General features: G+C 57.8%; 17 protein-coding genes across 17 annotated transcripts in view, besides 8 other annotated features; 8 read left to right on the top strand and 9 right to left on the bottom strand.

Annotated features, from left to right (window-relative positions):
• Positions 1-115: 115 nt before the first annotated feature.
• Tco025E_00081 (uncharacterized protein) lies at positions 116-502 on the bottom strand (the record flags this gene model as incomplete). Its single annotated transcript, XM_029367030.1, has 1 exon — positions 116-502. The coding sequence occupies one exon, from the start codon at positions 500-502 to the stop codon at positions 116-118; it is 387 nt and encodes a 128-aa protein (XP_029232903.1).
• A 109-nt stretch (positions 503-611) lies between these two features.
• Positions 612-1,334, bottom strand: Tco025E_00082 (uncharacterized protein; the record flags this gene model as incomplete). The annotated part of the gene is made up of 1 exon (XM_029367031.1): positions 612-1,334. The coding sequence occupies one exon, from the start codon at positions 1,332-1,334 to the stop codon at positions 612-614; it is 723 nt and encodes a 240-aa protein (XP_029232904.1).
• An 83-nt stretch (positions 1,335-1,417) lies between these two features.
• On the bottom strand, positions 1,418-1,726 carry Tco025E_00083 (uncharacterized protein; the record flags this gene model as incomplete). Its single annotated transcript, XM_029367032.1, has 1 exon — positions 1,418-1,726. One exon carries the CDS (start codon positions 1,724-1,726, stop codon positions 1,418-1,420), a length of 309 nt encoding a protein of 102 aa, XP_029232905.1.
• Positions 1,727-1,831: 105 nt separating this feature from the next.
• Positions 1,832-2,194, top strand: Tco025E_00084 (uncharacterized protein; the record flags this gene model as incomplete). Its single annotated transcript, XM_029367033.1, has 1 exon — positions 1,832-2,194. One exon carries the CDS (start codon positions 1,832-1,834, stop codon positions 2,192-2,194), a length of 363 nt encoding a protein of 120 aa, XP_029232906.1.
• A 286-nt stretch (positions 2,195-2,480) lies between these two features.
• Positions 2,481-2,506: a microsatellite.
• A 575-nt stretch (positions 2,507-3,081) lies between these two features.
• Positions 3,082-3,112: a microsatellite.
• A 37-nt stretch (positions 3,113-3,149) lies between these two features.
• Positions 3,150-3,170: a microsatellite.
• A 5-nt stretch (positions 3,171-3,175) lies between these two features.
• Tco025E_00085 (uncharacterized protein) lies at positions 3,176-3,649 on the bottom strand (the record flags this gene model as incomplete). The annotated part of the gene is made up of 1 exon (XM_029367034.1): positions 3,176-3,649. One exon carries the CDS (start codon positions 3,647-3,649, stop codon positions 3,176-3,178), a length of 474 nt encoding a protein of 157 aa, XP_029232907.1.
• Positions 3,650-4,124: 475 nt separating this feature from the next.
• Tco025E_00086 (nuclear lim interactor-interacting factor-like protein) lies at positions 4,125-4,463 on the top strand (the record flags this gene model as incomplete). The annotated part of the gene is made up of 1 exon (XM_029367035.1): positions 4,125-4,463. One exon carries the CDS (start codon positions 4,125-4,127, stop codon positions 4,461-4,463), a length of 339 nt encoding a protein of 112 aa, XP_029232908.1.
• Positions 4,464-4,642: 179 nt separating this feature from the next.
• Positions 4,643-4,665: a microsatellite.
• Positions 4,665-4,726: a microsatellite.
• Positions 4,727-4,896: 170 nt separating this feature from the next.
• Tco025E_00087 (uncharacterized protein) lies at positions 4,897-5,274 on the bottom strand (the record flags this gene model as incomplete). The annotated part of the gene is made up of 1 exon (XM_029367036.1): positions 4,897-5,274. One exon carries the CDS (start codon positions 5,272-5,274, stop codon positions 4,897-4,899), a length of 378 nt encoding a protein of 125 aa, XP_029232909.1.
• Positions 5,275-5,300: 26 nt separating this feature from the next.
• Positions 5,301-5,642, top strand: Tco025E_00088 (uncharacterized protein; the record flags this gene model as incomplete). Its single annotated transcript, XM_029367037.1, has 1 exon — positions 5,301-5,642. One exon carries the CDS (start codon positions 5,301-5,303, stop codon positions 5,640-5,642), a length of 342 nt encoding a protein of 113 aa, XP_029232910.1.
• A 4-nt stretch (positions 5,643-5,646) lies between these two features.
• Positions 5,647-5,675: a microsatellite.
• Positions 5,676-5,753: 78 nt separating this feature from the next.
• Positions 5,754-6,083, bottom strand: Tco025E_00089 (uncharacterized protein; the record flags this gene model as incomplete). Its single annotated transcript, XM_029367038.1, has 1 exon — positions 5,754-6,083. One exon carries the CDS (start codon positions 6,081-6,083, stop codon positions 5,754-5,756), a length of 330 nt encoding a protein of 109 aa, XP_029232911.1.
• Positions 6,084-6,474: 391 nt separating this feature from the next.
• Positions 6,475-6,828, top strand: Tco025E_00090 (uncharacterized protein; the record flags this gene model as incomplete). Its single annotated transcript, XM_029367039.1, has 1 exon — positions 6,475-6,828. The coding sequence occupies one exon, from the start codon at positions 6,475-6,477 to the stop codon at positions 6,826-6,828; it is 354 nt and encodes a 117-aa protein (XP_029232912.1).
• Positions 6,829-7,049: 221 nt separating this feature from the next.
• Positions 7,050-7,385, bottom strand: Tco025E_00091 (uncharacterized protein; the record flags this gene model as incomplete). Its single annotated transcript, XM_029367040.1, has 1 exon — positions 7,050-7,385. The coding sequence occupies one exon, from the start codon at positions 7,383-7,385 to the stop codon at positions 7,050-7,052; it is 336 nt and encodes a 111-aa protein (XP_029232913.1).
• An 80-nt stretch (positions 7,386-7,465) lies between these two features.
• On the bottom strand, positions 7,466-8,191 carry Tco025E_00092 (uncharacterized protein; the record flags this gene model as incomplete). Its single annotated transcript, XM_029367041.1, has 1 exon — positions 7,466-8,191. One exon carries the CDS (start codon positions 8,189-8,191, stop codon positions 7,466-7,468), a length of 726 nt encoding a protein of 241 aa, XP_029232914.1.
• Positions 8,192-8,929: 738 nt separating this feature from the next.
• Positions 8,930-9,232, top strand: Tco025E_00093 (putative spliced leader RNA PSE-promoter transcription factor; the record flags this gene model as incomplete). Its single annotated transcript, XM_029367042.1, has 1 exon — positions 8,930-9,232. One exon carries the CDS (start codon positions 8,930-8,932, stop codon positions 9,230-9,232), a length of 303 nt encoding a protein of 100 aa, XP_029232915.1.
• Positions 9,233-9,299: 67 nt separating this feature from the next.
• Tco025E_00094 (uncharacterized protein) lies at positions 9,300-9,659 on the top strand (the record flags this gene model as incomplete). The annotated part of the gene is made up of 1 exon (XM_029367043.1): positions 9,300-9,659. The coding sequence occupies one exon, from the start codon at positions 9,300-9,302 to the stop codon at positions 9,657-9,659; it is 360 nt and encodes a 119-aa protein (XP_029232916.1).
• Positions 9,660-9,693: 34 nt separating this feature from the next.
• Positions 9,694-9,730: a microsatellite.
• Positions 9,731-9,805: 75 nt separating this feature from the next.
• Positions 9,806-10,198, bottom strand: Tco025E_00095 (uncharacterized protein; the record flags this gene model as incomplete). Its single annotated transcript, XM_029367044.1, has 1 exon — positions 9,806-10,198. The coding sequence occupies one exon, from the start codon at positions 10,196-10,198 to the stop codon at positions 9,806-9,808; it is 393 nt and encodes a 130-aa protein (XP_029232917.1).
• Positions 10,199-10,457: 259 nt separating this feature from the next.
• Tco025E_00096 (putative trans-sialidase) lies at positions 10,458-10,868 on the top strand (the record flags this gene model as incomplete). The annotated part of the gene is made up of 1 exon (XM_029367045.1): positions 10,458-10,868. The coding sequence occupies one exon, from the start codon at positions 10,458-10,460 to the stop codon at positions 10,866-10,868; it is 411 nt and encodes a 136-aa protein (XP_029232918.1).
• Positions 10,869-11,010: 142 nt separating this feature from the next.
• Positions 11,011-11,031: a microsatellite.
• A 30-nt stretch (positions 11,032-11,061) lies between these two features.
• Positions 11,062-11,408, top strand: part of Tco025E_00097 (uncharacterized protein) — a gene marked incomplete at both ends in the record, with an annotated part of 435 nt that continues 88 nt past the window's right edge. The window contains one exon of the mRNA XM_029367046.1: positions 11,062-11,408. This exon is cut by the window's right edge and continues 88 nt beyond it. Coding sequence (XP_029232919.1) covers positions 11,062-11,408 — 347 coding nt within the window.

Raw genomic sequence — 11,408 nt, forward strand, 5'->3', positions numbered from 1 at the left:
TGAGGGAAGGAGGCGGTCCATGAATCAGTGCGCACCAAAGGGTCTCCCGCATGGCTTCGCGCAGCAGGGCCAACCGCCGACGCTGCGGGAATAGCAGCTGCCGCGTGCCCGCTTTTTATCTTTCTCTTTTTTTCCCCCCCCTTCCCTCTCTCTCTCGCACGCACACACGCCGAGTGGGGTGGCTCTGCCGTTGGCGGCGCAGTGTGCGGCTCCGTGCGTGCGCGTGGCGGTGTGGCTGCTTATTTGCTTGGATTTCTTCGCCGCGGTGGTGTTGAGGGTGCCGTGTTGCCGTGCGGCCGCTGCATCTGCGGTGTCTTACTCCCCCGTCTTGCTCCTTACCCACGGGACAGCACAGTGTGCGCTGTGTTCCCTCTGCGTGCAAAGGCGCGAAATACACATAACTAAAGCAGCAGACGCCGCCGCCGGCAAACAAAGATACGATGGCCGCTATCAGTGAGCTCTTTCCTAGTGGCACGTCGGGGTCCAAAGTCCTCTTGGGCATCGCAGTTCCGTGGCTGATGCTTCTGCTGTACTACCTTTACTATGTATTTAGGCGGCCGCGTGAGGTGGCGGCCTACACCATTGCCCCTTTTACACTCTTTATGAACTTGCTAACAGACGACGCGAGCGCGGGCTACGATAAACCACTTATGAGCCTGTTTCACCCGGATTTGCTGGCGGAGGTGGAGCGTGGCCTGATTCGGGCCATGGCGCGCTGCCTCTGCAAACGTTTCGGTAAGGTTGTGCACATCCCCCGCGACACGGTCATGCTTAGGAGCCGGGGCGATGATGTAAACTTCGTGGCCCTCGTAGACTTTCAGCACGCCAGGCGGGTAAAATGCCGCATGTCGTGGCGGTGGTGCTCCTCCCGGGATGCCTACTTCGTCAAGACCGGCACCCAACGACACTTCCAGGTCACCGGCTTTCGTGTGGAGCCACAGTCGATGGATCAGTTCGACGTCCTGGAGTTCCTGCACACGGAGGACTTTGTGCCCTTCGCGGAGTCGTTTGTGGAGAAGTTGTTTGCGCGGCCGCCAAAGGCGGCGGTGATGATGATGGTGCCGCCGCTGCAGGAGCGCTACCTGGCGGGGCTGGAGAAGCTGCAGAGCAGCATCCAACGCGTCTGCGGGGTGGCGCCTGAGTCGACCCTGGACGTGAACCCGAGGCTTGTGAGCGAGGCGATCCTGCGCGACCCCGCCCCGTCGCGGCCCCCCGCTGCGAACCCGGGCAGCGACAGCGACAAGGAGGCGGCTGCGGAGGAGAAGTCCCACACCTGCGAGGAGGCGGCAGCAGCATTGACCACAAAAGGAGCCGTGAAGGGGATTGAGATGCATTTTGTGGTGGGCGGCGTGGGGGTGCGGGAGGTGGAGGTGACCGTGGTGCTTTCCTTTAGCGGCCTCCGGTGCTACGTCACCCGCTACGAGGTCCGCGCCTGCCCAGACACGCGGACGCACGTTTTGCTCGACCACGACACGGGCGAGAAGACGATTGTGTCCTGACCCTTCCCCCACCACCACCACCATCTGTATGTGCAGTATACAATATATATTGCGTCTATACATTGCAGAAGGCATGTCGTGGATGAAGTCATAAACACCACAGGGGCTCTAGCAGTGAACATTGCGTCTTGTTTTCCGCATTGTTTCTTACTTTTTCGTAGGCACTGTTTTCTGGACTCCCATCGCCTGAGACGATGCACCCCATCTGACCACCGTACATGGATCATGTGCTAAACGCCCGTTGAAGATTTGTATTGGTCTTTGCTTTCATTCCTGTTTTTTTTTTGTGTGTGTGTGTGTGCCAATCGTTATTATCTGACCCCACTAGGTGCATGCACGTCCCTGTGTGCGTGGGGGAGAGAGAGGACTTCTTTTATACGTTTGCCGTGTTGCGTGCTTCGAGGCGCGTGTGTGATGCTCTTTCTGGGTGCACGTGTCAAGGGCGGCTGGAGTGTCTTCCTTTTCGTTCTCCCTCCCTGCACGTATTATTGCTGTTTTTTTTTTCCTTTTCTTATTGTAGAGGGCGGGGGGTTCTCTGCCCTTTCCACTTTTTTTTCCTGCCTGCACGGAACTTGCACGTCTCCACCCATTTCAATCCTCTCTTCCTTCTTCTCTATTTAACCTCTTTTCTCGCGTGGGTTGGGGCAACAGCAGTAAGAAGAGTATTCTTAGGCGGCCGTGCGAAAAGAAAATAAAGAAACATAGAAGGAGGAGGGGCCTCATATACACAGATAAGTGCATTCAATATCTTTGTATTCCTTTGCAGAGAATACAGGGGCGCAAAAACCTTTGTTTGTTTTTTGGTGTCCGTGCGGGGGTGGGGGGTTAGCGAGGAAGGGTGGTAGAGCGGCGGCGGCAACTCAAGGGCAAAGGAGGCTTCTGCTTGTGGGGCGCCCTGCCTTTTCTGGGGAGAAACTCTTTTCTCTTTCCTTTTTGTTGCTGCTTGGCTTCACGACTTTTCCCTCCTCACTCCTTTTCCTCTTATTTATTTCATTTTGTTTTATTTTTACTTGCGTTTGTGTGTCTCTTTAGTGGGCAGTTCTTCGCCTCGGTTCCTTCAGGCGTCTGTGCGGGGTGTTGTCGGTCGTGCTGCTGCTCGGCCTGCGTCTGCCTGTGGTGGAGGGTCGCGCTCCGTCCCGACTTGCGTGCCGGCGCCGCTGCGGGGGGACTCGCAGGGGCCACCGTGGTAAGCAAAAGCCGGTGAGGGAACTCACGAGGAGGTGCAGTGAGGCCCAGGCGTGCGACCCGGCTGTCTGCGTCTCTGCGCCTTTGCTCGGTCAACGGCGCACACCACACTTGCCTTCCGACAGAGAAACTTCCCCGCCCAGCCCCGCAGGAAGCGTAGGGAAAAAAGAAAAGTCAAACATTCTTGCGTCTGTGTGTATAAGTATACATAAAGGAGGGGGGTTTGGGGAATTTCGCGCTTTGGATTTCTCTCGCCGTCCGCGTCCTTCCTCCGTGCTGAGGTCTCCCGCGTGTCGCTGCCGCAGTCCCCCCGCCGACGCTTACCACCTCTTGCCGCGCCGAGAGCGTGGGTGAAGTGAAGTTGGTGGGCGAGCACAAAGAGGAGGAGGCCCCCGATTTGTTCTTGTTGTTGTTGTTTTTTTTGGTTGACATTTGTTTTGTGAAGCGCCGGCGAGGGCGTCTCTTTGCGTGTGTGTGTGTGTGTGTCTTGCTCAACTGTTGGCGGGCGAAACGCAAAGTAGGGGAGGCGAAGTAGAGGAGATGAGCCACGACGCCGCGTCTTTCTTTCGTGGCATTTCTGCCAGGCTTAGTGCGGCGCGACAGTCGTATAGTGGCAGTAGAACGCGGCGGCGCGCGGAGGAGGAGGAGGATGAGCCGCAGCAGCCCATCGCTTCGCCGTCGCCGTCGACGATATCGTCGCCGCCAACGGCGCAGTCCACGACTGGCGTGGAGGGGGCAGTGGACGAAAACGCGGTGGCGAATTTCGTCGGGGCCGCCCTCGCCGTCTCCAGGAGCCCCGGCGTGTCCGCCTCTGCGCCCGCGATGGACGCCGCCGGGCTCTCCGTGCAGAGTCTGCAGATTAGTGGCATGTTCATGACGCAGGTGCAGCAGGGGCCGGGACCGCTGCGGGGGCGTGGCCCGGCGCTGGCGGATGCCCTTCTCCCGGGCGCTGGTAGTGACGCCATTGCCTACGCCAACGGGACTTCCTCTGGCGCCGGTGGTGCGACGGACGACAACGAGGAGGGTAATGGCTGCAACAGCAGCAACAACATCGTTAGCGGCGGCGGCGGCGGCGGCAACGAGGGCGAGAAAAAGTTGCAGCTGTACGAGTTTGTGGTGCGGCGAAAGAAGATAAAAAATATGCCAACAAACACGTCACCTGTCGTCGCCAGGAATCACCCCTCGCTGCTCCCGCCGCAGTTGCAGCTGCATAGCGGGAAGAAGACGCTTATTTTGGACCTTGATGAGACGCTTGTGCACAGCTCGCTCATACACCAACCGAGACATCATGACTTGGTGCTCAACATCGCAGTGGACACCACTGCGACCACCGTGTATGTGGCGTACCGCCCTTTTCTAAAGCAGTTTCTGAAGTTTATCGCAGAGCATTTTGAGGTGGTTGTCTTCACGGCATCGATGTCCAAGTACTGCAACCCCGTCATGGATGCCGTGGACCCAGAAGGAGTATTGGGCTCTCTGCGACTCTACCGTGAGCACTGCAGCATGTTAAACGGGGCATTCGTGAAGGATCTCTCACTGCTCGGGCGAGACTTGGATAAGACGGCTATTCTGGATAACAGCCCGGTGACGTATTTATTCCAGCAGCGGAACGCCATCCCTATCCCCTCATGGTTCGACGATCCCAACGACACCGAGTTGAAGCGGCTGCTACCGATCTTGGAGGCCCTTGCCAAGGCGGGCAACGTGTATGATGTTTTGGACGACTACAACGCGGTACTGCAGCTGAAACAGGAGCAGATGCGGGCTGAGAATAATTAATTGACGATGCGACATGTTTCAAACATTCTCTACTCGCCCCTTTCTTCTTTTTTGTTCATGTGTTTTTCGCTCTTCTTGTTCTTCTTTTTGCCCTTATTTTGAATCTGGCTCTGTGCTTTTCCTATTCTTCTTTGTTGCTTGTCTGTTTTCCCTCGTGTTTTGTCCGACTTATCTGCGCTTATATTATATATATATATAATATGCGTGTGAGTGTGTGTGTGTGTGTCTGTGTCTGTGTGGTTTGATCCGCGTTTGTGTGTTGTTGATCTTGTGTTCTCGTGTCCCGCCTCTGGCTCTGTGGGTTGTTTGCAAACCCAAATTGCCGCGGCCAGAGCGGAGGGGAAAAGATGGGAGGGGGGAACAGTGAGTGAAGAGGCAGAAGGGTGCGTGCGTGCGTGCGTTTGCACCGCACAAGTGCGTCTCTGTGTATCATTTATGTTGGTGTTTTTCCTGCTTTGATGTATGTATTTACGTACACACTTGTACGCATTTCTGTTTTCGTGGCTGTGCCTGTGCGGGCCCCTTTGAAGGTTGTCTTCGAGCAAACATGTGCGGTGCGGCCCTCCCCGCAAACGTGGCGGCAGGTGTGCCTTGCACCCTCTCGAGAAGTGCGAGGGAGAGCAAAAGGGAAGAAACGCAACCGCCAAATCGAAGCTGTTGATGCATGTGCCGGCGGACATGTGGAGGCTTTTGTTGTTATTATTGGTAATGTTTCTTGTTCGGAATGTGTGAGTGGAGTGGCTGGGGCTTGTGTTGCGTTTCTCTCGCTCTGTCCCTGACCGACTCGCCCACTCATCCGTCGTAAACACATGCAAAGGTTTTCCGTGGTGGGTTTACATGTTGTTGTTTTTTCTGTGTGTGCGCGTGTGTGTAGGGGGGCGGGGCGGGGTGGGGCCTCTGCGCCTCCTCTCCATGCACTTCTGCGCACGCACGAACATGTCTGCTTACACTTCTTCTTTTTTTTTTATTCGTGTGTTTGTTTGTTTGTTTTGCCGCTTGCGCCTTCTTCTTCTTCCCCGCGTAAAGTCACCTCCGCCTGCTCCCACGACGACGACGACGCCGCCTTCCGCCCCCCCGTCCGCACACACGCGTGGCGCCGTGCCTGCGGAGGGCCCGGTGTACTTTGCTGCCCCCTCCCCCCAACTGCGCCCGCCGCCCCACGACCGCCTCGCTTGTTGAACGCCTCTGCCCTCTGCCCTCTCTCTCTCTCTCACACGGAAGAAGGGAAGGTGGTCGCGGGGCCAGACCCAGCACCAAATCACAAAGCAAACACTTTCGTCCAAGTCGTCTTCACCCACAGACGCGGAGGAGAGGGGGGGAGGAGGGGGAAAAAAAAAGAAGAGGGAAATAAAATACGCGCGGGGGCATCGAAGAACATACGAGAGAAAACAAGGCAAAAACGGGAAAAGAAGTCAGATTTGCATTAACGCACCTCTTGTGAATGCGTCGTTTCATGCCACCACTCACCGCCGCACTGCTGCGCCAGCAGGACGACCTGTGCAGCGCCGCCGTGCTCGCGCTGCTGCGTGACAAGGAGAGCTTCAAGCGCCTGGCGGCAAGTGAGGGAGAGGCGATTATGCGCCGTGACAAGGAGGACGAAGCCAAGTTGGCGGTGGGCATTGAGATCGCGAGGGCCAAAGGAATTCTCCGCGGAGATACAGACGTCGCCAAGCCCGTGCAGGTTCGCGTGGCTGGCAGGACGGCGCAACAGGTGGCAGAGGAGGTCCTGCGTCACCTGCCAGGCAGGGAGGGGAACATCATTGTCATTCAGGGGCTTTCAGGCACGGGCAAAGGCACTACCGTGGGGAAGCTGCAGAAGCTGCTGCCGCGGTGTGTCGCGTGGAGCAACGGTAACGTGTTCCGCAGCTACACATACTTGGCCCTCGAGGCGCTGAAGGGAGAGCCTATACGGGAGGAGCTGCTCACGCCGGAGCTGCTCTCCAAGGTGGAGAAGCAGGTGACCTTCGAGCAGATGAAGGACGGTGGGTTTGACATTGTGCTCAAGGGAACCATGCGCGTGGCCGACATCCAGAACACGCTGCTAAAGACGCCCGAGATAAGCCGTGTGGTGCCCACGGTGGCGCAGCAGACGCAGGGGGAGGTGATACGCTTTGCGAACATGGCCATCGGGAAGCTCAGTCGCGCCGGCTACAACGTCGTCCTGGAAGGCCGTGCGCAGACGCTCAACAACATTCACACGCCACTCCGCTTCGAACTTGTGATGGACGACGCCACGTTGCTCGGCGAGCGTCGCGCGGCTCAGCGCGTCATGGCAAAGGCGCTTTCGGGCATAAAGGACCGCCCGGATGAGGCCACGAACGACATGGTGGAGGAAACCATTCTGAAGGCGCTAGACGAGCTGTAAGGGGCAAAAACGATGCAGGATCCATCTGGGAGTCCTACTCCGCCCGGTGTGATGTGCAGAGTAACAGTGATAACATGAAGGTCGCTCTTTTAGTTCTTACTACTATTAGTGCTAACACCTTACGCAAGTGCTCCAATAGCCAGTTGAATGGAAGATAAGTGTAATTTTTGTTTTTTTCTATGCGTATTCTTTTTTTTTTGTCTTGGGCCCTGTCTGAAGCTTCACCTTTGTGTGTGCACATATATGCACTGCATGCACGTGCACTTCGCTCTGTGCATCACTCTCTCTCTCATGTATGCATCTGTGTCTCTGTGTGCGTGCGTATGTGTGGCGCTAGCGTCGACGGTGTGGGTAAAATAATGAGAAGTGAAAAAAAATTTCTGTTCTCTGCGGTGCATTGTCTGCTTTCTTGCCTGTGGGGGATGTTTCTCTCTGCCTGGCTCTCCACGCGCGTTTACACGCACACACACACACACACATCTTCTTGCGTGCTGCCGTTGCGGGGCTCTGAATAGGAAAAAAGAAGGAAGGAGCATCACACACAGGCACACACACATACACTAAAAAAAAAAACGCTTTTGTGTGGAAAGGGAGAGGAACGCACTGAGAAGAAATGATGTCGACGGCAAGCAAAATTCTAACGGCATTGCGTGAGGCGATGCGGCAGCACTCCCTCAGCGCCCTCATTGTCCCCTCCAGTGACCCTCACAACAGCGAGTACGTGAAAGAGGAGTACAAGTGCCGCGCCTACATCACAAACTTTAAGGGAAGCGCTGGCACGTGCCTTGTGACTATGGCCGAGGCCTACCTCTGGACGGACGGCCGCTATTGGCTTGAGGCCTCGCAAACCCTTTACCCGGAGTGGACGCTGATGAAGGACGGTCACCCGGGTGTGCCAACGCTGGAGGCCTGGATTGAGTTGAATCTCGGCTCCGCCGCGCCGGTGGGGATGAACAGTTGCCTGGCGACTGTAGCCGAGTGGGAGCGGCGACGCAAGACGATCAACCTGCTCTCCGTGCCGGATCTGGTGCAGCCGCTGATGCCGCCGGTGGAGCGCCCCCCCGCAAAAATATACGCCCGTCCGGACGAGTTCTGCGGCCTCTGTTGCGAGGAAAAGGTGGCGGCGTTGGTGAAGGAGATGGAGCGGCAGAAGTGCGACGCCGTGGTGCTCTCGGCGCTGGACGAGGTTGCTTGGCTGACCAACCTGCGGGGCTCGGAGGTGCCCTTTAACCCCGTGTTCTACGCCTACGGCGTGGTGCAGCGCGGGGCTGCTCCCGCCGTGCACCTCTTCTTGGACGCCGACGTGGGCGAGGTGAAGGGGTCGGCGCTGCAGTTCCACCCGTACAACGCGCTGGAGTCGCATCTCCGTGCCCTTCCGACGGGCACCACCTTCCTTGTTGACGAGTACCAGACGAGTCAGTGGCTCTTCGCGCTGCTGGAGTCGGCGGGGATGCAGGTAAAACGGGTAAAGTGCGGACCGGCACAGACGTTAAAGGCCGTCAAGAATGCGGTGGAGATTGCGGGGTTCCGCCGCTGCCACGTACGCGACGGGGTGGCTCTTACACGCTACTTGGCGTGGCTCTACGACACGGTGGCTGTGAAGGAAGACACGGGCGTTACCGAGGCCAGCGGCGCGCAAAGGCTGGAGGCCTTCCGGCGAGAGGGGGAACACTTTGTGCAGCTAAGTTTTCCCACCATCTCCTCTGTCGGCCCCAACGCGGCGATTGTGCACTACGCCCCACCGCCTGAGGGCTCCGCCACGATTGTGTCAAACCAGCTGTACCTTGTTGACAGTGGGGCGCAGTACCTGGACGGCACTACAGACGTCACTCGGACGGTTTGTTTCACGAAGCCACGCGAGGAGGAGCGGGAGGCGTACACGCTCGTTCTTAAAGGGAACCTCGCCCTCCACCGCGCCGTGTGGCCTACCGACACCAGCGGCCACCGTCTCGACGTGCTTGCGCGCGCTGCGTTGTGGCAATGTGGGCTGAATTATGCACACGGCACCGGTCACGGGGTGGGCTCGTTTTTGAACGTGCATGAGGGCCCGCAGGGCATCGGCATTCGCCCGACGCCGACGGAGGCGACGCTGGCGGCAGGCATGGTGGTGTCGAATGAGCCCGGGTACTACAAGGACGGGGCGTTTGGCATCCGCATAGAGAACCTCGAGGTCGTCGTGCCGGCCGCCACGAAGCACAGCAAGGAGGGGTTCCTGACATTTGACACACTCACCATGGTGCCGTTGTGCCGCGAACTCATTGACGCGGCGGCCCTGACGGAGGCGGAGCGGCAGCAGGTTGACGCCTACCACAAAAAAGTGCGGGAAACGCTTTTACCGCACCTCCGCCGCTGCAACGACAGCTGCGCCATCGCCTACTTGGAGCACCACACAGCGCCGCTCTAGCCAAAGGAGCCGTCGGTGCTCGTGGAGGACGTGATGGGAGATGGGCCGTTATCTGCCATGGACTGTCATGCCCGCTCAATTCCTTTTGTTGGTTTTATATTTCTCTCTCTTTTGGTCCGTCTATCGCCCTGGGGCTCCTCTTACTATCGCTTTTTTTCTGGGGGGGGTGCCGGCAACGGATGCGGCAAAAGCGGCAGGTAGAAGAAAAAAAAAGCGAGAGAGCGGGCGAGACAAACCGCGGAGGAAGTTGCACGAGGGAACAAAACTCTTTTTTTTTTTTTTTATTGTCGGGGGGATGATCCCCGTCCGCCCTGTTGTTTTTTGCGGCGGCGTGTGGAGGGGCTCGGCGGTCAGAGGAAGCCAAAGTAGTGCGTCGGCGGTGGGTCTTTTTGTTGTTGTCGTTCCCGCATCTCTGCCGATGACTTGAATTCCCGTTTGTTAGAAAAAAATTTGTCAGCTTTTGTGTGCGTGTTTGTGTGGGTGCGTGTACGCGTGTGTTGGGCGACTCCCAGTTAGGCCGGGAGGCGGTTGGCCGCACGCATTTAGCCAAAACATTCAGTTCCCACTGTTGTATTATTTATTCATTTCTTGTTGTATGCGTGGGCGTGTGCGGCGGCGTACTTGCGAGTGGAGGGGGTGGGGGAAAGAAAAAATTGTCTCATCCACGCAGCCTGAGAATCTGCGCAGCTCCCGCAGAGAAGGGCACAAGGCGGATGTCTGAGGAGGGGGGACGTTGTGCCTTGCCTGGTCTTGTGGCCGCAAGCTGTTTTTTTTGTCTTTTGCTTTTGCTCTTCTCTCTCTCGCTCTCTCGCTATTGCGCTGTGTGCGCAGTAGGACCGACAGGAGACCCGCAATGTCGCTTTTTGGCAAAAAGACGTGGCGTCTGCAGGACGTCGTGCGCATCGACGGGGCGCAGGAGGTTGTGAGCGTCCTGAAGATCACCCACCCGTTCCGCAGGCAGCGCATCGTCGTCGTGCCCGCCCTCCGCTACGCGAAGGAGTCGTACTACAACGACTGGGTCTACCAGCCCTACGCAAAGGAGCACCGCATGTTCGTGAGCAACGACATATTCAACCCCACCTACGTTTACCTCGCCCGCATCCTCATCCGCCGCGGCTTCTTCCCCGGCTACGCCTACTTCCACCCCATGGGATTTCCGGACTGCATCGACCTCAACCTCACCCGGCGTGAGTTCATCGCGCGGGAGCAGCCGCTGAAGACGCCCATGCCGCTGATACTGCTCACGCCAAACGCGTTTCGCGTGAAGCGTCATCCCTGGATCGCCCGCAGGGTCATCGCGATTGTGGGCGAGCAGTACGTCACCCACCCACGTGAGGAGCATCAGTCGATGTTGTTTGTGCTCCCGCCGGAGTACATCCCGGACGCGGTCAACACGCTGCAGAGCCTCGGGTTTCAGGTAACCGACCACACCGCTGCCGTCGCGGGCGAGGCGGCGACGCTCCACAAGCTGAATCGCTGGAGCAACATTGCACAGCTGGTGGCGCTGGGCTACGTGTGGTTCATGATTGCCCTCTTTGTCATGAATGAGTCACGGCGCGTGCAGACGATGTTTCACGAATACAAGCGGGAGATGGTGGTGAAGGCCGGAAAGGACCCTGAAGAAATGGGCCTGTAGAGCTTCTCCCACCCCCTCCCCTGCTGCCGTGCACAGCAAGCACGGACAATACGAGGCGTAGCAGCATTCCATGCCGCTGCCGGCGAGGGAGCCTCTCGGCGGTGGGTGGCCTTCCCTTCCCCTCTTCTTCACCTACACTCGCAGAGCGAGAGAGAGAGAGAGACGGGGGACGGACGGAGCGGACGCGTCGTTGATGGCTTTTTATAACGGCGTGTTGTTTGGAGTCCACTCCCCTTTCTTCCTTGTTCTTGGTGCTCCTCCTGCGGAGACGCTGTGGTGTTGCGCATTGGCGCTGGCGAGTTGTGTTTGCCCCTTGTGTGCCCCGCCCCGCCTCTGCCTGCCATCCCTCACTCCTCCTCTCGCGTGTGTGTGTTTCCTTCTGCGGTGCCGCTTGCATGCGTGCGTGGATGTTCTTTCGCTGCTCCCTCCCTCTCTCTTTTTTTTGATTTCTCCATCTCCTTTCTTTTGCTGGGCGTCCGATCGTCCGCTGCTGCCTTCCTGGACACCGTGCAGGGGAATTTGCGAAAGAAAAAAAGAAAA

The sequence above is a fragment of the Trypanosoma conorhini genome (assembly GCF_003719485.1).
Source record: "Trypanosoma conorhini strain 025E chromosome Unknown Tco_14.4_contig_00001, whole genome shotgun sequence".
Taxonomy (NCBI): domain Eukaryota; phylum Euglenozoa; class Kinetoplastea; order Trypanosomatida; family Trypanosomatidae; genus Trypanosoma; species Trypanosoma conorhini.